Here is a 21994-nt window from a genome sequence, read left to right as displayed (position 1 = left end):
TAAAGTTGCGCCTTCACTAACACCTGCAGATTTTGGTGTAATGGTAGCGCTTGATCCTGACACTATGTGAAGTCAAAGTGTATGCACCGGGGCAAACAAAGTTCTCTAATAAAGCTACAAAAGAGATAGGGATGTTTACAAGCAAGAGAACTTATGGCCTTATCTGCTATGCCTTAGGTAGGTATTTATAGAGGACCAAAGAATCCAAAAAATATCTTATAGCTAGCTTTTTTTGAGTGAGGTTCTGGGCTGCTACATACCTGCATTTGATATGGCCTTGCAAATCACATCAGATGAAAGGGATCTTTTAGGTCGCATAAAAGTTGACACAGAGTTGCACTATAGCATGGTAGAGCCACAACACTAAAGTAACACTTGCAAAGAGCTTCAAAATTCAATAATCTTTATTTTTGTTAAAAGAGAGAGTTACAGGGTTACTTACAATGCTCCAAGACCCATACAATGATGAGAACTCACCGAGTATCTCTAGAATTTAATTGATAATCAAATCACTTCACCTATAATAAATTCCTAATTTAGGATTGTTTTGGATGTAGAAAGTAGGTATGACAAGCTATGCGTCGGCGGATGGATTGAACAACCCCCAACTACTATAGGATCGATTCTAATTTGACTCGTACTCAAAATTGGGCATGAAGACAAGAATTCTTTGGGAAATGAGTTTGATAGCTTACTAATTGCCAATAAATTCTCGTCTGATACCTTTTATTCTGTCATCAAAATGGGCACCTGATATTCGCCAGGATGCTTTGTTACTATTCCTTTGGTATTGGCTTGGCGGAGCCCGTTCTAAATTGCATGATTGGTTGTACCTCTGCCGGGGCGGGCGGTTGTCCGGAATATGGTATACCGGTGCGATTTATTTAAGGATTTTTACCTTCTCATGGTGAGTAATTATTGCAGGAATTTTAGCACCACTGTATACCATATCCCAACTAATTTAACCCGGCACAACTTATTTCAGCCCCCAAACGCCGCTCCCATTTATTTTCTCCAGCCGCTGCTTCTCCTCTCCCTCTCCCTCCCTCTCCTACTCCCTGGCCGATAACTTCGTCGAGGAGAGTTCGAGGCCCGCCATTTCCCGATCTCAACGAAACTCATACGCCCAGTCGACCTTCGTTGCACGCCGAGATCGCAGGTAACGATTGATTCCCGCGATCGCCTCCCAATCCTCATCTTTTTCCATGCGTTTTTCAAGCACGGGCTGATGTTCATGTGATTCACCATCGGCTTTGGATTTCCCGAGATCTCTCGATTCCGACAGTTCTGCTTCTGTTGATCGATTGATGTATTGGTCTGGGGCCGTCTTATGTTTCTTTATGGATTCATTTTTCATCTGGGTGAGGGTAATAGATCTAGGGTTTGGCGATTTCGTTTCCTTATGTTTCTTGGCGTTATTTATCAAAAAAAGAAGCGTGATAGGATTCGAATTTGGACAGCTGATGGTAATTCGTTGGCAGTTCGACTTATGATTATTCTTAGAAGTTTGGTATTGGCTTGCTTCGACATGGCTTCTTGACGCAAATTTCTTTTCTTTGCTTGTTTTCTTTTCCTATAGCTGCTATCTAAGATATATGGATGAATGGGAAAACCAAATGATCTAGACGTCATTTGTTTATGAATGAGGATGATGGGTTCATAGGGCTTTCAATTTTCTGGACTGTAATCTAGAAACGAAGATTTAGAAATTCACATCTGTAACTTCAACAGAGTGCGATAGATTTTCTCTTTCTTTTCTTCCCCTCCTTGTGCGATCGTCTTTTCCAAGAGTGGCAGATGATCGTAATTATGATTACAAAAACTGTAGTAATGACTTACATATATTACCCTACTGATTTGTGAAGGTAAGGTCTAGCCTCGCTAGCCTAAGGAGTATTTCCTGATGCTTTTGAAATGATATATGATGGAAAGTGATGGCGGCATAGATTTTTGTTGACCGGAAACCTTGCAACTCTAATTGCATAATTTATCTTGTAATTTTTATTGTAGCTCATTATTTTTTCTCATCTTCTCTCACGTTGTTCTAGTAAATGGAAGAGTACCTTTGCTGTCATCTCTATACCCATTTGTACTTTTGAAGCTAATCGAAAATAGAAGATGCAAAGAAAGCAATGAAAACATAATATGTAAAAATAGAAGGTAATGTACAAAATTTCCCCAAGAAAAGAAATGGAAGTTCATTTAGCTTTTATTAGTTTCCTATCCATATCAACAAGTTATGTTAAATTCCCCTTATAACCATTAAATTGTGGATTGATGCCTTTCATAAGATAATTTTTAGAGCAAGTGTTAAGATGATTTGATTCTGAAAACCTTTATTAGGAGGAAAGGAATAAACATGAGTGTTATTCGACATGCAATGTGGCAATAAATTTGGAAAGTTAGGAACCTTAGATTTTTTTTCTTTGTTGAGGCATCGAGGATAACATATGGTTACCTTTGAAAAAGTTATTTCTTTAAAATTCTGTCCACTAGGCCAGGTAACTAACTAGAATGTTTGCTAATAAGATAAATTTGATCAGCATCAAGATGGTAGATAACATGCACATCAACAAGCAGTTGTCTACCTTTGCTCTAACAGTACTTATGCTTAAAAGATCTAAGGCTAGGCTACAAAATAAAAAAATTAAGAATTAAGTCTTGGAAGTTTATTAAATCAAGTTTTATTGGTAATGATACCTTTATTGGTACCTAACTGGCACAGTATTGGTATGGTCTTATTATGGGTACTGACACTCTATACGGGGTCATATTGAGTATCAGTTTCCCATTAGTATGGCTTGGTATGCACGATGCAGACCGACACATTGCGGTACTGAAAACCATCTTTTTTATAGACATTCATGATATCATAACCTAAAATCTAGTATCGAAACTTGGTCAGAAATCAAACTTTGCAAGCATCATCTAGGTGACATCTTTTTCTTCATCATCAAAGAAATTTTAATCAACCTGGTAAAAGAAATTTTAATCAACCTGGTACAAGTATTTTAATCCGCTCACATTATGGGAGAAGATATTCTAGTTGAACTTGCCTGTTCTTTGTGCGAGGATCTAATCTAGTAAGCCTAATCATCAACAATATAGCAGATCAGAATTCTTGGGGCTTTATGCTAAAGCTCCTTTCACTAAAGTTCAGCCCACCTATTTGAAGATTGGTCTATGATCTGAGCATAATCCTAGGTTTTTACATCCTTTCTTCGGCTCCTCATTCAACTATCCTGCCTTACCTTCTATGCTTCATTTTTCTTCTAACTATGCGTAGTGAGAGTTGTGTGGCTGAAACCATTTGGCAATCCTGATCAAAGAATGCTGCTCCTAGGGAGTGAACCTTGTGAATCTGAGACAGGACATCAAATTAATTGCTGGTACTATTGTTTACTGATGATGGAGCCTCAAGTTGAATAATTTTAGGGCCCAAAAACTTGTAGTTTGTAAATCAACTTCTTTTCAGTAAATAGTAAAACAAATCCTTCATCATTGAGAGACATTATGGTTAACTTTTGTCTTTTATTAGTATAGATTGTACTGCAATATCTCTCAAAGTTGGATTCAACAACTTGTTTTTGGGATATGAAATGGTTGACTAAAACCTGCAATATCTATGGACATTGGATTTGATAACTTGTTTTTGGGATGTGATATGGTTCGCTAAAACCACATTGTGTGGATATGGGTGCTTGAAATATTGCAGCAAATATTTAAGCACAACAATAGGTGGGAATATAGAAAGGCCAGTACAAGCCGCAACCAAGGTGCCTACATTGGATTGCCTATGCGGGTGCCTAAGGGCTACCTTTGTCTTAGCTGGGCTCCTCATTCACTATTATCAACCCCTTCCCTTTTGGGCAGGGATATATAATGCCACGTTAATTGGTTTATTGGATGCATTAATTTTTTGATAATTTTTCAAGTCAAAAGAATTTATTCCAATAGAGAAAGAAGTTGAGTCCATTTATAAGATGTGCTCATAGATACTAATTAATGCTTTAACCTGTTATGTTTTAAGAAGCTTCAAATTCTTTAAATTACTTAACAGGAAAATCATTAAGTAAAGCATAAGTACTTAAATAAAGATTTTATTATTTCATAACTTAGGTAGTTGACAATCTTGTGAATTGGGGCTTGCCCTAGAGGTCAGACCCTTCTGCTTAGCAATCATAGGTTCTAGGTTGAAGTCTTGGGTTGTGCGTCCCTAAGCATGTGGACCTAGGTAATTATAGTGCAAATGAGTCTCCCTCCTTTCTTCTTTAGAAAAGAAAAGGGCAACCTCACATTAATCAATATGTTGTTCTTTGATGTGCATTTTATGAACTATATATGACTATATACGAAAACATGACTTTTATTAATTTTTAAGATTTTTTTACTCAAGCACTCATCTAACCATCTAATTTCCTTCTTACGCCTTTGAAGGGGTCAATGCCTAGGACTGCCTAACTGATTTGACAACCTTGGAATATATTAGGTTGTGTTTAGATGCAGAATAAAATTTGGACGGATAAGGACAAGTTATACCGTTTTACCATAGATTGTAGAGGGATAAGGCATATTCCACCAAATAGGGGATTTTGGTGTTTGGTTGAAAGCATAAGTTGAGAGAGAACAAAATGCATTAAATTTCATGAAAGATTTGGATTTTATTACAAACACAAGAGCGAATAAGGGCAAAATGGCAATTAGGGAGAATAAGATTCTCCTATTTAGGTGGACAAACAACTTCCCCTCCACATGTAATTTTCTATATTGTCTAACTAACATTTGCTGAACCGGTACTAGGCTCGTACCGGTTGGTGACCGATTTGGTATGGTATGGGTTCATATCATGCTGTTCTGGGGCGTATCAAAACAAGGAGGGAGGTGGAGAGGAAGAAGGGGAGAGGGAGAGGGAGGGAGGAAGGAGAGGGGGGGTAGAGAGGGGGTGGGGGAATCTTATCGGCGTGGACTTCACAACGTCGAAGCAGCAAAGGAAGAAGTGGGGGCGCCAGCTCCTAGAGGTGGAGATGGAGGGAGGGGGGTGGGATCAGGTAAGGAGGAGGCCTGCTTGGTGTGGCCTTGGCGGAAGTAGCAGACGAGGGATCTGACTATGGGGAGCTTGGCAGTGGGGCTGGTGCAGGTGTCAATGTGGAAGATGAAGAGGATTAGGGTTTCCATCTGAGGCTAGGGTTCTTGAAGGGGCGGAGATAAACGAGGATGAGGACCATATGTTCTATGGCACGTTGATCGAGCAAGAGGAGACGTCAATGCGGAAGAGGAAGGCCATCATCAATGCTGGCCGACTGTGGACCTTGAGTGAGGGAAGAGAGAGAGCCTCAAAGGCTCTTGAATCGTTAAATCACGCAGAGGGGAGGATTATTATAACCAAATTGAAAACACTTTTTGAATATTCCAACTTAGCATCGGTTCGGTTCGGTACAGGTTGAACCACCCGTTTCGGCAATCTTTGCTATCTGACAAAGTGTTTATTTCTTGTCAGAGGATAAGCAATTGCTCCCCCCCTCTCTCCCCCCAAAAAAGGCCGTTTGGATGGAATAGGGCTGACTTACTTCTTATTGTGTTAGACAACGAGGTATACTAAACCTTCATTATTGGTATAATGTAACAAATCAGCATGTTCAAGTATATTCCCAAGACTGTCATAATATGATCACAACGACTGTCATAAACCTGTCATTATTAACCCAAGCACATGAAATTTGACGGGATGAGCTATACACACATTTTTGATTACTTTATTTCAATAATTTTGTCATTTCTCAATGGCAGGCCCATCCCCTCAATGGCAAGCTTAGACTGCTTCTGAATTTTGCAATTCATGCATGGCAATCACCGTCTTGTTTTTTAGGTCCTGGGACACTAATGCACAGTCATGCAAATCAGAGTTTCTAGCCCCTGAGAACTCATGATGCTATCTTAGATTACCATCCCTGCAACAAGTAAATGAGTTGGTGCTATCAAATTAACATGTCTTATTTGCTCAATTTTGCCTAGATTTGTGCTATGAAGTAAGAATCTCTTGTTTTGACACTTGTATCAGTTTCAGAGCGGCAATATTAATCAACTGTTACATCCAGATTCTAAACTTGTCAATGTCTGCTCCTATTTATCCAGGTGGTTTTGAAAGAACAGTTGCTTCAGTTCTTAGTTTAAGATAAGATGGTGAAGCTGACAATGATAGCACGCGTTACTGATGGGCTTCCATTAGCAGAAGGGTTGGATGATGGCCGTGATCAGAAAGATGTTGAATTCTACAAACAGCAAGCAAAGCTTTTGTTTAAGAACCTGTCTAAAGGACAGCATGAGGCTTCAAGAATGTCAATTGAGACTGGTCCTTACTTTTTTCAGTATCCTCTGATGTGTGCATTTCATTGTTTTACACCATCTAATGGATATGTACACTATTTATGGATGATAGTACTAAATTTTCTGTTTGTGTGATTGGATCCTGTTGATTTGCAACTTGTTTAAAATTGAAGTCATTTCCTTTTGGAGTGTTGTTATTGGTTGAATTATGTTTTCTGTTATCCTAAGAAACATGTTTCCATTGTAATTTTAGCTTCTTTCAAATTTCTAAATTTTTTAGCGAAAAGATAAGTTCTTTCTGATTGCTAAATTTTCTACCCCAAAGACTTACGTGAGTTGGGAATCAGACACTCTTCATGTATTTTTTTCTTTTTGAATGAGTATATTACTTGAGATGGAAAGATAGCATTATGAGAACCTTTGATCCTTTTCAATATCTTCATGCCTGTAGAAGTTCTATGGCACATCGAAAAAGCTTTGCCGTAAGAAGTGCTGGACCTTTAGTATATTCCTCATGAATGGTACTGCTAACTTCAGTTTTCTATTCGAACTGCTGAGCAGCCTGATTGATTTATACTCAATATGATGGTTATATATCACTTGTTTTTGCCACATAATGTTATGTCATGTTTCACTGTTACCTTGACTACCTGCACAGCTATATCATTGAAGGTCGTGTTTGTTATTTGACAATGTGCGATCGTTCTTACCCCAAAAAACTTGCTTTTCAATACCTAGAAGACCTCAAAAACGAGTTTGAGAGAGTCAATGGGAATCAAATTGAAACAGCAGCAAGGCCGTATGCTTTTATCAAGTTTGGTATGTTCTGTTCATTTGCACTCACCCGTTGTTCGTTCGCATGTTTAATTTTTCATTATTTCAGCTGCTTTATTGTTTCTTTATATTTTTCTATGAAGATACATTCATACAGAAGACCAAGAAATTGTACTTGGATACTCGTACCCAGCGTAACCTTGCAAAGCTGAATGATGAACTTTATGAGGTCCACCAAATAATGACTCGCAATGTTCAAGAAGTACTTGGTGTTGGTGAAAAACTTGATCGTGAGTTTGAAATCCTTTTGTTTCTTTATTGCTCTACATATAGTCATTTTGTTAAATTAGTGAGTTTTAGTTGGTCATAAGTAAATGTGCAATAGGATTTAAACATATTATCCATGGGCGGATGTGGCATTGCATTCGTAACATACCATGCATGTATATTATCCATTGACGGATGTGGCATTGCATTCATAACATACTATACATTTTTTCTTTTTAAACTGATTCATTTCTTGACACTTTCTGCTTCTATACAGTATATCTATCGGCAATCTCACAGTAAGGCAATTTATTTAAGCTAAGCAATTTATGTAAGCTATTTACTATATTGTTTTTCAAGAGAAGATCAAAGTTTTAACTTGCATTCTAGATCTGAGTATACTTCTTTGGTTGCTTGATCACAAGAAAAACCTCATATATTAATCTTTCAAAGAAAATCAAAACATTACAGCCAGCAAGTTCCATAATTCTTGTATTTCTTATCACTTTTGACATTGTAAGATTTCTCAACTCCTTATACGGGATATCCTGATAACTCGATTTGGTTCTTATGAAAATAAATTACTTTTTTTTCCCTTACCACTTTTGACACTGTAAGATTTGTCAGCTATTTATGTAAGATATCCTAACAACTTGCTTTACATAAATTGAAATAGTTTTTTGTAGACCTTACAGAAATACTTTTTAGGGGTGTATTTGGTGTTACTTTGTTCATGTAACAAACTAATTCTACGTACACATCCATGGAATTATTTAAGAGACCACCTCTTAGAAATATACATGTTTTAGTAACACTTTTTTCTCTGGGTCATGTTTATTGGATTTTTTTTTTTTTTTTTTTTTTTGCAAAATGAGTTAGCGGGAGGGTTTAAGGTTACTCTAGACCTGCTTTAGATGATATTTATGGGGTTCAAACTTGAATCAGAACTCAATCTAGGCACATGATCATGATTTGGCTGGTTCAACTGGACTTGGTGTTGGTTGAGTTGGTATTTTGCGTATCTAGCTTAGACTTTGGAGCAATTTTGATTAGTTATAGTTGGTTTTTGAGAGCTCTGATTCATATTTTGATAAACCTAAATGTAGTTCCTCTGATTCATGGAATTATTTAAGAGACCACCTCTTAGAAATATACATGTTTTAGTAACATTTTTTTCTCTGGGTCATGTTTATTGGATTTTTTTTTTTTTTTTTTTTTGCAAAATGAGTTAGCGGGAGGGTTTAAGGTTACTCTAGACCTGCTTTAGATGATATTTATGGGGTTCAAACTTGAATCAGAACTCAATCTATGCACATGATCATGATTTGGCTGGTTCAACTGGACTTGGTGTTGGTTGAGTTGGTATTTTGTGTATCTAGCTTAGACTTTGGAGCAATTTTGATTAGTTATAGTTGGTTTTTGATAGCTCTGATTCATATTTTGATAAACCTAAATGTAGTTCCTGTTGTTTTTGAGTTGAATCTGAGTCAATCAGGGCCTCCTGCACCCTTGCGCCTCATCTTATTAACAATAAAAATGAAACAGTTTTTGTAGCTTCTCCCAAAGCCATTAATTAATTGCATAATTTCTTATGTAAACTTGCCTTTTGCTTTGAAATTCATAAAAAATCAATAGTTCTAATTATGCCATACGCACCTGACATATATGTGTACACCTTTACTTTGGATTCTAAAGTAAACGTGAACAAGGTCTACTTTGTCATGACACCAAACTCGAACTTGAGCTTTTAGTACTCCAAAACAGCGCTTGATAACATTGTGCAAATATGAGCTGTAGTTAAACAGCTCCTCCCTTTTAGTAGGATTCTGTGATGGCCTCCTATAGTATGATAGTATCTTAGATGATACTTCTCTCCGTGATATGGTGAGGAAATCTCACATGTTAGTGTACCCTGAAATCAGGATAATAGTTTTCTATTTCAAAAACATGATTCACTTAATTACATTATTTATTCAAGTCATTAAAATAGAAATAATATAAGATAATATTGAATTACCTTTAGGGGGTTAAGGAAATTTAGCCATGCATTTTCCATTTTAGAATACCCTTAGCATATTATTGTTATTTTTTCAGAAAGCAGAAACTCTTTATTTCTTAAGTTTCAGAGAGGGTTGACTTAATATATAGTAAACATTAAGCATTTTTTGTTAATATCTATTAACGATTTGTCCATGCAGAGGTCAGTGAACTGTCAACCCGGCTGACATCTGAATCTCGCATCTATGCAGACAAGGCAAGAGATCTAAATCGGCAGGTAAAATTAACATGATTATACATCTACATCTCTATCTACCGTGAATTTATATATATTCTAGTATTTTGTGCGAAGTACTTGGGCTATATCATTGTGTTTAAGGTTTATCAAACTAAATTAGTTCAAAATACCGTGATGGTAGAACAACTTTCAAATATTCACACCAACAACAACCATTCTCCCCTTCCCCGATCCACCCGAAAATTGAAAAAAAGGGTGCTCCCTCAACCAAATGATGACACTTCTCATATATCTCATTAAACTCAGATAGCATTCCACTCCAAAAGAGAGCCAAGATTCACCATAAACCATTACCAACCTGTCACTGACATGATTGATTTTCAGTTTTCCAATCCACCAAAGCATGCCACCACTATTGGAAAAGCTAGAATTTGAGAAGTCTTCACCACTAGCTAATTGATTCTCTCTGTTAAACAAACACAACTTATTTTAACAACAACGAGTGAGAAGTAATAATTGGTTAATTTGAAAGGACATCTTGGGGAAAATTACATATTTACATAAACATATTTAATATTAATAAGCATGAAGTTTCTTCATACATTCTTGAGCAAAGAAGTATTAAATAAATGTTACATGAATTAAAAGTCTATTTCTGGAAGTCAAGACTGGAGATAGAAAATTCTCTAAGCGATAAATTTTGTGTTCATTGTGAAATCTTTATGCTTGGAGTGTGGACTATTAGGGTCTGGAATCCTACGCTCCAATAATTCAAAAGAATATGTAGAATTATTGGTGATCACATTGGCCTTTAGATACACGAACTTTGATTCTCCCAAATAACTCTATGCCGAAATGATTGATGGATGCTCTGAAGAACCACAAAAGGGGCTTATTGTAATTTTACAAAATTCTTCCATCGAGTCTTGAAGCAAATATATGTGCCCTTATGTTTTTAAATCAAAAGTTTTGATGAACACAGGAAAAATTTCTTCCTTTGAGACTTTGGACTATATCACTGAAAAAAGAAAAGACTCTAATCTGAGCTGGAATCCTAGAACACTGTTTTCTGTAATATGCAGTCTGATCAAGGGGAGAGATTAAATTGCAATATGATAATATTTTTGAATTCAGATCAAATTTGTCTATTTGGAACTGCATCTCAGTTCTGAGAGCGAATTATACCTCCTTTTCAGTAGTTCTAGAATATGTTTAACTTTTGAGAATTTCTAGAAGAAAACAATCTAAGAATTATTGCATGTTATTTTTGGATGTTTGAATATACTCTTAGAATTTGTGGATTGAACTAAATATCATGTTAACAGTTTGCCTTTAATTACTTTATGATTTATATTGCTGTCCCATGTCATTAGTTTATGATTGAGTTTGCTATTTAGTCACTTAGGCATCCTAAAGTTCTTATTTATGTAGAGCTCCTTCAGTTCAAATAAAGTCTGTAACATAGCCCAAGGACCCCCAAATAAAATATGATTTACATAGTTTATGCTGTGCATACAAGGCTTGACTGCCTACATGATGAGGTACTAATATGCTGTGCATACAAGGCTTGACCGCCTACATGATGAGGTCCTCTGTGCCCTAATTAAGATGTTCAAAATTGAGTATATGGGAAATTTCCAGAAGAAACCATTTCACTCTTAAGATAGAGAGGTGGACATTTTGATGCTGATCTACAAGATTATCCTTGCCAACCAACAAGTCTTGTCCTACCAATATGGGGTTAGGTTTTAGGATGGATGTGGACAGATGAAGTTTAGGGATGCAAAACATCTTATATCTAATCAATCATTCCGTGTGTCAGGGACAAACAGAAGTCTAGGAAAGAATGAGAGTGAGAACAAGATGTAATATATATCGGTGTTTGATTGCATACTTCTCTTTTCTCTATCCAAAGTACATGGAGAATGAGAACCTGCAAGGGAGTTGGAGTATTATCTGGAAAAATATTTGTTATCTTAATTTAGTGATTTGTGATTCAAAGATGCAGCAGGCTTATGTGATTTCCACTTATCAGTGGCTTTGATTGACCAAACTGTGGCATGATCCTGGGGCAATTCATTTAATGAAGTTTTCCAATTTTTCTTTGCTTGTTCATCTTATCAATGCCTTTTAGTGTTAAAAGTTCCTATGATGTCAGGAATCAGGATTTGAAGTGTTAGAAGTTACATATTCCACTATATCTGCAGTCTCTTTTTTGGCCTGTTCAAAAGTATGCTGGACATTACTTTGTGCTGCGAGAAATCAGGTTGAATGTAGTACATCTGAGGCTGAAGGATGTTTGGTTGGTCTTCAAAAACTTGAGTAGCTTATATGTTGTGATCCTAAGGATTCTATGCATAGAAAGATCTTTTTCCTAAGTGGACTCTGAGAGACTATAGCTTTATGTCACAGTAAACATAAGACAGCTAATAGAGAGTTCACCATATTATACAAATGGAACTAAGATATAATTACTGTGGTTCAGCTTTTGATGCCAAGTTCATAGTGATTTTGCCTCTAGTATCTGTTAGCTTTTAATTGAAAGAACGGAAGTGAAAAATTTGTCGAGTTACAAGTTCAATCAGACAGCAATGGACCAATGGGTGACCTAGAACTGAGACGAGATTGCAAATTGATGTTACTATAAGTTTGCTGCTATGTATTGTGCAAATATTCGGATGACACAAAAAGCTTCCAAGTCAAAGTCAGATGTAGAGTAACAGATTATTAGTAAAAATGTTAGACACTGCAATCGGGTATCAACAAATAGTGTTGTTATAATCAATATTTTTCTGCTCCATCTGTCTTAAGCAAATTAATTCAGAATTACCTGAATATTGCCCACAAGCCTACTAGTGTATTAGAAGACTCTCCTAGGAGAGGGTCTAAGGAGTTCTCAGGAGAAACCTTATGCATGCAACCTTCTAGCATCCGTTCCTTGATTTAATTCTAAAGTGCTTCGTACTTATGGTACTCATTGGAACCCTGTTGCTTCTTATGCGGCAACCCCGGTATTTACCTAGTTGTATGCATGCCAGTGTAGGTGATAGGATTCTCTTTTTTCTTTTCTTTTATTTTTTCGATAAGTTTTGGATGGAAACTTGATTCTCCTCATGCACACGCAGAACATTGTTGGCCATTGAGTATTGTTATCATTTTCGGTAGTGATAGAATCGCATTGCTTCAATACATAATGGGTTGTTGGCACGTCCATTGATTGCTATGCATACACTTCTCCAATTTGTTTCTTTTCCCCAATAGGCATCATGTCTTCATTTTTGAAGATAATAATTTGTAAGTATTCTTCTAAACGAAGTATTTATAGTTATTTTATTATCAATATTATCATCTATTTAACATGCATTATGTAGAATAGCAGTGACGCATGGGTTGGTAGCAAGGGACCAGATAGGCATAAGCATGCTATGTGCTTATATCTTCTCCTTTTTTTCTCTGTTTTTTCTCTCACTAGTGATAAATCTATAGCTGATCTGGGATCGTGATTCATGCACCAGGCTTTGATTCGGAAGTGGGCTCCAGTTGCTGTTGTGCTTGGAGTTGTCATGCTTCTTTTTTGGGTCAGAAAGAAGATATGGTGATTCCATGTATTGAAAGAGTCAATTGTGATTTTTGTTCATCATATACAAATGTATACATTGCCAGCTTGATTATACCAATGTTTAGATGTTATTTTGCAAGAACCGCTAGACAAGAAACACACCTGGGTGCTATTCTTTTCACCTGCCATTAGAGTAGAAAGGAAACAAATCGGATGATGTGATTAAGCGCTGCATATATTAGTAGAGAGAGTACTAGTTATTCAAATGACATGTTTTTCCAGAAAAATTAAAGATAATTGCTTGTGGTCTTCCTTTATGAAGGCAGCCTCCTCCATATAAACTGATGAGGAAAGGCTTAACCTTATGAATAGCACCAGGATTTAATTGTCCTGGTTATATGATTGAAGAACCTTGATGAACGTAAAGCTATCATGAAGCATGGGCCACAAGAGGGTCTGTATGAACTCTAAGCTCATGTAATTGTCAAATTTTTGTTAGTTGGCTGTCTGTTCATTGCTCGAATCTGCTTATGTTTAGAATATTTATCAATGATTATCAGTTTTAATGATGAGTTCGTCTATGTCATCAAATATTAATCTTTGATGATGAAAAATGTTATATTGTAACTGAAATTTTCAATTTCTTGTGACAAACTATTGATGCTAAATGTTTTGCTTTTGGTGATCAATATATTTTTATTACCAGAAGTATATATTCAGTGATAAGACATGTTTCATCAGCATATACATTTAGCGATGTACTTTCCATGATGAATGTTCTGATGATTTCTTTTGTCACTAAAGATTTCTGATGATTAAATTATTTGTTTGTAACTATTTTTATCATGGTGCATAGTCTTTCCTGTTGTAGTCAGTTATACAATGATGAAATCTTTCATCTTATTGCTTTAGTTTTACTTGGTAATTTTCTATCAAGTGATTTAAAGTATTTAAAGTTTCTTAAGAAAGAACAGGTCAAAGCATCGGTTATTATCTACTAGAACATATTATAAATAGACTCAGCTTCTTTCTCTTGGGGAATATATGCCTTAAAGAAAAAAATTGGTTAATGTTCAATAAATCAATGAACAAGGCAAGAGAGAGAGAGGGAGACACAGCAGCCCCTATGTATCTCCCTAGGCACTAGTTGGGTGCTCGGGCAGCCACGTTGCCTTGGTGGGTACCAACCAATATCCCGCTTCTAATGGTGCAGTCTCCTCAGTCTTTTTCACCCCCTCTTTCACAATTTGCATGATCTACAGAATGAGGCTCCAGGAGTGCTCAGTGGTCTAGTATGTATCGAATCTAGTCGACGGCAGCTTAGTGTCAGTTCTATATTGGCTAATAAAAGAGGTATTTCAGAGGTTTACTAGTCTAAGCCTGTTCTTTTTTCAACAACTTTTAAGTTTTTAAATTGTGAGTTCATGACAAGTAATATTAGAGTCAGGTTTATTGTGCATTATCACTTTATAAAGGTTCCTGATTGAGCGATCCTTTGATTGAGTAAGACTTGGGTGGGTGGATCCTTCTTTCTTGAGGAGGAGCCAACAGGCCGTGAGATTGGATGGTAAAGATTGTCGGAGTCCCATGTCGACTAATAAACAAAGATACGATATGGGTTTATTAGCCTGAATCAGTATTTATCAGCATTTTTTTAACAGTTTAAGCTTTTGAGTTGTGAGTTCAGGACACTAGGAGGCCTGGGTGTAAATCGAGAGCCTGTGATGGAATTAGAGAGCGAGGCAGAGTGAAGGGGAGCAAGGGAGAGTTCATGGGGAACCGACGATTCTGATAGTTTAGACTGTTCTTTATTGGATTGGTGTTCTAATAATATAGATAGAATAGAGTGGTTAGGAGAGAGAATCAATGTTCTGTAGTAGGCTCAGTTCATCAGGTCTACCACTGCAGGGCCTAATCATAGTCAAAATCTGAATTCAGTTCTAGCTATTTCCGCATCTCCTAATCAACTTGAACAACAAATACCTATCCCCTTCACCCCTTTTGGCATTATTAATGGAATATCCTCAACCATTTTACAAAAAATGGAGAGATCTAGACCGATGGGCTGCACATTTGGCTGGAGAAGAGCCAAAAGGAGCGAATCTAGCTGGCGAGCAAGTGGAAGAGAAGAAAGAGAAAGAGATCAAGGGGGATAACAAAGTTTCAGTTGATCTGACCTATAAATTTTCTCATGTCTTGGATTTGGGATGATCCTAATCAACCGAAACTTCCCCGGGTCAAAAGTATTTCTGGATCAAACAAGCCCCAAAGGTGTTGGCGTTGTCAAATTTGTGCCGTAACATTAGAGATATAGCATGAATTTAGCGAAAATGTGCCATCTCCGTTCCAACAAGTTGAATTCAATTTTCTGCAACTTGCCCTCTGTCTTTTTTTAATGGTTATTTTTCTTAGGAAATAGAAGGAACAGTTTGGTATGTCTTCACGTTTTGAATTTTGATGCCCGTGGTTGACTTACATGGCAATCTCTTATTAGGCGGACTCGGTCGACTGCATGCCGCTTAGTCCGGCGAACCCGTACCTTTCCAAGTGTTTATAAATCGTTCTTTTCGAGGGCTTATGGTAACGAGGGAGGTTTCCCATACCATGCATACCAGTCTACCACACAGTAGCATCGTGTGTGAATATTGATGCCCATGCTTTCTCCTGGATAATATGCCACATGACTCCTCCATGTGGTCGAAGCACATTGAACCATTCGCGCCAGCTTCGTCATGCATGTTAGTCTACTACACGATAACTTCTCGTGTATGCTGATGCTGCATATCACCACTTTAGTCCAGCGCCAGAATACCAAACTCTCTGCATGACTTGTTTCATTCTGGCACGTCTATTGATGCGCGGTCTTCGCCAGTATCACGAGATCAGAGTCGTTGAAATCGTCCAAGTGTTTAAAGATTGTCTGTTCTCGAGGACTTCTTATGGTAACGAGGTGTGTTTTTATGTACGAAAAAAAAGAGAAGACGAGGTGTGTTTTTTTTTGTCGTTGTCTGCTAGGCTTTATAGTTCGGGCTTCCACCTCTCGTCTCACACTAGCTTTTCAAGGCTGCTAGGGCACGCGTCTCACCTCCTGCCCCGTCGTTGCCATCGCTAAGCCACCGACTCCGGCGAGGTATGGCCGGACGCCACCACCTCCTCTCTCTCTCTCTCTCTCTCTCTCTATCTCTATCTCTCTCTATGTCTCCCCCCTTCCCTCCCTACAATGGCCGTCGTCACCCAACCATCCCCACCACTGCCCTCCTCATCTTCTTCCCCCTCTCCTTCTCATCAAGGATCTCTTCTTTTCTTTCTCTACCATTTCCACCACTAGTTACATTAAAGAATGGCTAATGGTGTGGTTTGCTCCATGGAAGTAGTTTGCTTAATGACTCTAAATCCGAAAGGGTTAAATTTTGTTCCCTTCACGCACAAAAGGAGGGATTTTTTTTTTCTTCCGTTTTTTTGTTTCCATCAGAAAGTAAAATGCGAGCCATGTATATATGGAGTTTATTTGCAATATAGTTCTGTTCTAAGTTTGAACTATTCCCGGCAATTGAAACGTTGTGACCAGTCCAAACTTAAGTATATTTGATATGTATCCACTGCTGCGGGTTATATGTAATATATCGATAACTTCCGAACTTTGAACTAGCCCAGGCACGGCGATTGTGGGGATTAGCTCAGACTTAATGTAGAAGGAAAAAAAAATTATATGCAACATCTCACTTTAAGAGGGCTTGTCATGCCCTAAATTCTTGCTCGAGTTCGAACCAGTCTCGGCATACACGTCGTTCGCCGGAAATAGTTCAAATTGCCGGTCATTTGGTACATATTTTCATGGAAGGTCCACGATATTATTATATATTTCAATGAGAAACGGATCCCTTGTCCTCCCTCTCATGGTCTCTCCTCTCAAACTTCAGTTTCTGTGTATGTTCCCAATACGATCTCTTGTTAGTTAGTTCTATAACGTGCACTCACTACCAGTGATAATTAAACTAGAATGGCTGGCTCGGGTACTGGCGGAGACCACGCAAATTATGGTGGCTCAACTGATGGGAACCCGGCGGCGGCGGCGGCGGCGGCGGCCGCAGGCCAGTGTGCAGTACGGGAGCAGGACAGGTTCATGCCAATTGCCAACGTGATCCGTATCATGCGGAAGGTGCTGCCAACCCATGCCAAGATCTCTGATGATGCCAAGGAGACGATCCAGGAATGCGTGTCGGAGTACATCAGCTTCATCACCAGCGAGGCCAACGAGCGGTGCCAGCGGGAGCAGCGCAAGACCATCACCGCGGAGGATGTCCTCTGGGCCATGAGCAAGCTCGGCTTCGACGACTACATCGAGCCTCTCAGCCTCTACCTCCAGCGCTACCGTGAGCTCGAAGGCGACCACCGCGGCTCCATCCGTGGGGAGCCCTTGCCTATCATCAAACATCGCAGCCCCAACCCATCCGCCGATGTCGTCGGGGCCCCGCCACTCTTTGCGCCGCCGCCGCCGCCGCCACCTCCGAGCTTTGTTGTCCCACCACCTTCTGGCCCCCCTCACCTCAACCATCTCTATGGTGACGGTGCAGGCGGCTATTACTATGGGATGTATGGTGGCGGAGATGGGTCAGGGGCAAGCACATCCCAGCAGGATCCACCGATGCCTGGCTTCAACCATTCCTATGCTCCCTACAAGCAGTAAAACTAGCTAGTATATACGTCCCGGAATGTAACGGTAGCATGTAGGAGGCATCTAAGCGGAGGGAGGGATGAATTGGTCTTGGTCCCAGAAAAGAGAAGGTTGGATGAGCTCGGATTTGATGATGTACTTGGAGTGGAGAAAGGTGTACGTGGTTCTTGGCGTTTGGTTGTGAAGGGATAGGGAGGCTAGTAATTAGTAGGGAGTGTGGCATTGTTCTTTTATCAAGGGTTATGAGTGGAGAATGTTAAGTTTCGACTTCGGTAATAAACCAGCATCTCGAAGTACTTGCAGCATAAGTTGTTGCGAGGAACAAAGATGGCATGTGTGCTTGCGAGTCCTTTGTCTGATCTCTTCTTAATCGGTTATCTGTTCTGGTCACTTAAGCGAAAGTGGCTTTTTCTTTTTGGCTTATTGTGCTCTGCAAATATAAAAAACTTGATACGTGTTTTGCATTGTAGAGAATGGCTATGATCCCCCAATCTCTTTTTTTTTTTTTTTGTTTGTTTTTTTTTTCTAAGAAAAGTTCAGTAAGTCGATGGAGAAATATTGAGTTAAGGGAGACGCCTGCGTTTCCTAGTCTTACTTACAGACACACCATGCTTCTCTTACTTTTATTTTATTTTCAATTGACTGTCTTTCTCAACTTATCACGCATTGTCGCCTTATCACACTTGATATTCCAACTAATTGCCTTTCTCGCAAACAGCATCTAAGCACAAGTGTGATAATTGAATGCGGACAGACCTATTTCTTTAACAAAAAAAAAAATCTAACACTGAATTTTCTCACTGGCTATCAGGCAGATGGTATCTGAGTGTGCTGGAAAATCAACCAACAAGCAAAATCATAATCCACAGCCAGCCTTAATATATTTATGTCGCCTATGCACCATTACATTAATATTTATTTGCATAAGTTTTAAACTTATACATGGCTGTTTTTGATGAGACTGATCTTTTGCTCATTCCTGTTTTTTTTCAGAAAATGCAAAAGATCTTAACTTATGGAATTCATTAAGATCATGATTCTGTTATATTGAAACATAAAAACTGAACATGGGTCAACAACAACAATAAGGGAAGAAAGTAAGTAATCAGGGGAGAGAGAAAGTAGAGTTGCAAACCAAGAACAGGCAGAGAGATGAATTTAAAACAGATTTAGTAAAGATTCTAGCTATTATTCTCGTTTTGTTTAATTTAAATCATAGTCATTTTTGAGAAATTACAAGTTTCTTTGGATACATTCTTACATTAAATTTATAAATGATAAGAGCATATAAGAGGAAAAGAACTTTTTACACTTTAGGGGAAGAGAAATCGGAAGTGGAAATACATGTGGCACCACTGCAAGCCACCACAACTCATGCAACAAATCTCAAATATGGAAATCAAAAATAATGTTGATAGAGTATGCATTGTGAATGCAATAAAGGTTATGCACAAAGATTTCAATGCACTGCTTAACTTCAAATTCAGACAAATCTAACGGTACCTCTCTATCAAACTTACAATCTTATGCAACATGCTACAAAGTCGCCGTATTTCTTTTCACTGCATTTCCAATCTAGTACTTGTTATGGAGCCTGCTCAACTGATAATATTATCACACCACATGGACAAACTAGAATTTGTAATTTTGGAAAAGTAATTAACTATTATCTTTTACAGTTGTTAGCTACCATTATATGATGATAATAATTTAGTTTCCTCCTCCATCTCAAACAAATTCCTGTCAATTTTTTTTGAAAACATGCAACATAGCTATTAAATATTATATAAAGTGACAGCAAAAAGTCAATAATACATTTTTGAGAAAAAAGTGAGATAATATCTTTGATATATTGAATTTATTGATACATGCTATTATGACAATAAATAGAGAACTTAGAAAATGTCATCAAATCAAGATGTATAATGATCATAAGTTTTACATGATATTCTTAGAAGGGCATTCATACAGTATGAAGCTAAAGATTTTACATGATATGATAATTTCTGATAATAAGACTTCAGGATTACTCCAAAAGTATTGATTAAAATGCTTCACATAATCTTAGGAAAGTATATTTGTCTATACCCAATGTGTGCACACGTGGTCACGCATGCGGGCACATGTCCATGCGTGTGCATGTGTGGGAGAAAAATAGAGGTTTTCATGATGCAAAATAGGATATGGCATATTCAATGCATGTGAGAGGAAGTCCCAATACCTATGATTTAGTTAGGAAATGATGTAAAGTATGGAGGGAAAACACCTGTAGAAAGGAGTATATTCTTTCTTTTTGTTTAAACTAGAGTTTCACATGTGTATTGCACATGAGAGCTATCACGGATAGGGCTGTTAATGAGCCGAGCTGCTCGGGCTCGGCTCGGGCTTGGCTCGGTAAAAGCCCGGCTCGGGCTTGGCTCGTTAGTCAAACGAGCCCGAGCCCGAGCCCAATATGAGGCTCGTTTACACCCGAGCCCGAGCCCGAGCAGCTCACGAGCCCAAACGAGCTCTAGTCTCCCACTGAAAAATTTTATTTCAGCACTATAATTCATAAAAATCTGACCACATAGAGAAAAATAGCCTGTTATCAAGTCCGAGCCCGAGCTCGAGTCCGATTACGAGCCCGAGCTCGAGCTCGTTCTGGAGCTTGTAATTGAAACGAGCTTTACGAGCTCAAGCCCGAGCCTTTGCTTTGCCAAGCGAGCCCGAGCTCGAGCCCAATATAGAGCTCGTTACCGAGCTCGAGCCCGAACCCGAGCCCGAGCTTCTGTGAAACGAGCCGAGCCGAGCTCTCCCAGGCTCGGGCTCGGCTCGGCTCGTGAACAGCCCTAATCACGGATATAAATAATCTAATATATTATATTTTATAAAGTATTATCTTATTCAATAGATAATATTGATACATTATATTTTGAATATATAGTTTATGCTAATAAATTTAACATGTAGGAATATATTTTTTCCACCATTACTCAAGCACATAGTCAACTTTAGTGGTAACCTCGCAGAACATGATTTTATTCCATTTTCTAAAAATTCAACATCAATTAATTAGAACTAAAAATACCAAGTCCAAGTGAGTTACGAAAATGGACGGGAATGGAAGATGATATCTATTCTGACCTTCCATCCTTGTAATCCAAATCTAGCCTTAAATTAAAAACCCTACAGTCCAAATTCCGACCTTCCATTCTTGTCTTCATGTATCTACTCCATCTGTGTAATGCGTGTTAAGCCCTCCATGCCACTCTAATGACTTTCATATTGAATATATAAATTCATGTAGTTAAGCTTTTATACATCGGGAGAGGAACAAGTGAAGTGCTTCAAAATTAAAGTACGTATACCAAAATTTATTAGAAGAACAAAAATAAATAAATAAACAAATGAACTTACACACATATATTTAGCTTCCATTTCCAAGCCTAGGGCTAACCCTTTTCACTTTTGGCAGTATCAACTGAGGTTGCTTTGCGAACATGACTATTTTCACTTTTTCTGGACCAAAGTGCCCCCACCATGTCAGCCTACTTTAACCTTAGAATATAGAGGGAAAGGGATAAAATGATCCGGCGTATGTGACATAAAATTATGAAGAGAAAAAGATTCAAAAATAATAAAGGGAGAAAGGAAAAAAAGCACACTTTTTATCCTGCCATTTGCACCACCAATCACCAACTGCCACTCCACCGCGGTCTGCCACCTCTAGCAGTCCTCACCATCATCCATCGCCGCTCACCACTACCTCTAATCTCGATGTCCATCCCCCATCATCGAGAATCTCCAACACTACCCTCCATCGCCGGCAATATCCACCACTAGCCACTACCGCCGGCAATATGCACCACCCTAACGATCTCTATCACCGTCTTCCACCATCAATAAGCTCTACCACCACCTATCATCACTGGTGATCTCTACCATAGCCACCGAGACCAACAAACTCTGCCATCACCCATCATTAACCACGGTCTCCGCTATTCATTTATATATGAAGCCAGATCGAGCTTGCCTTGCTTATGTTTGAAATAAGGAACAAGAAATAAGAACTAGAGAGGGTAAAAATCTTCAGTTCCATGGTTTGCTGATTAAACGTGGAGATGGTTCAAATCAGACAGAAACATCTGCAATTTGTTAGGATGACCATTAGTATGCAAAA

General features: G+C 38.3%; 1 protein-coding gene and 1 pseudogene across 3 annotated transcripts; both read left to right on the top strand.

Annotated features, from left to right (window-relative positions):
- The first annotated feature begins 968 nt into the window (after window positions 1-968).
- Window positions 969-13302, top strand: LOC120112332 (25.3 kDa vesicle transport protein SEC22-1-like). Of its 2 annotated transcripts, none has more exons than XM_039131353.3 (6): window positions 969-1159; window positions 6133-6365; window positions 6983-7143; window positions 7242-7388; window positions 9564-9640; window positions 13117-13302. In XM_039131353.3, the coding sequence occupies exons 2-6, from the start codon at window positions 6178-6180 to the stop codon at window positions 13198-13200; spliced, it is 657 nt and encodes a 218-aa protein (XP_038987281.1). In that variant the 5' UTR covers window positions 969-1159; window positions 6133-6177; the 3' UTR covers window positions 13201-13302. The 2 variants fall into 2 exon arrangements, with proteins under 2 accessions (XP_038987281.1, XP_038987282.3); XM_039131354.3 differs by having other exon boundaries at window positions 13074-13302.
- Window positions 13303-13678: 376 nt separating this feature from the next.
- Window positions 13679-18071, top strand: LOC103724115 (nuclear transcription factor Y subunit B-2 pseudogene; annotated as a pseudogene). The gene is made up of 2 exons (XR_015974574.2): window positions 13679-16290; window positions 17160-18071. The product of XR_015974574.2 is annotated as a nuclear transcription factor Y subunit B-2 pseudogene (transcript).
- Window positions 18072-21994: the final 3923 nt, after the last annotated feature.

This window comes from Phoenix dactylifera, chromosome 18, assembly GCF_051530095.1.
Source record: "Phoenix dactylifera cultivar Ajwa chromosome 18, Ajwa_hap1_PhDact_Kaust_v1.1, whole genome shotgun sequence".
NCBI classification, from domain to species: domain Eukaryota; kingdom Viridiplantae; phylum Streptophyta; class Magnoliopsida; order Arecales; family Arecaceae; genus Phoenix; species Phoenix dactylifera.
Note: the sequence above shows the minus strand (reverse complement) of the source record. Positions and strands in the feature narration are given on the sequence as shown.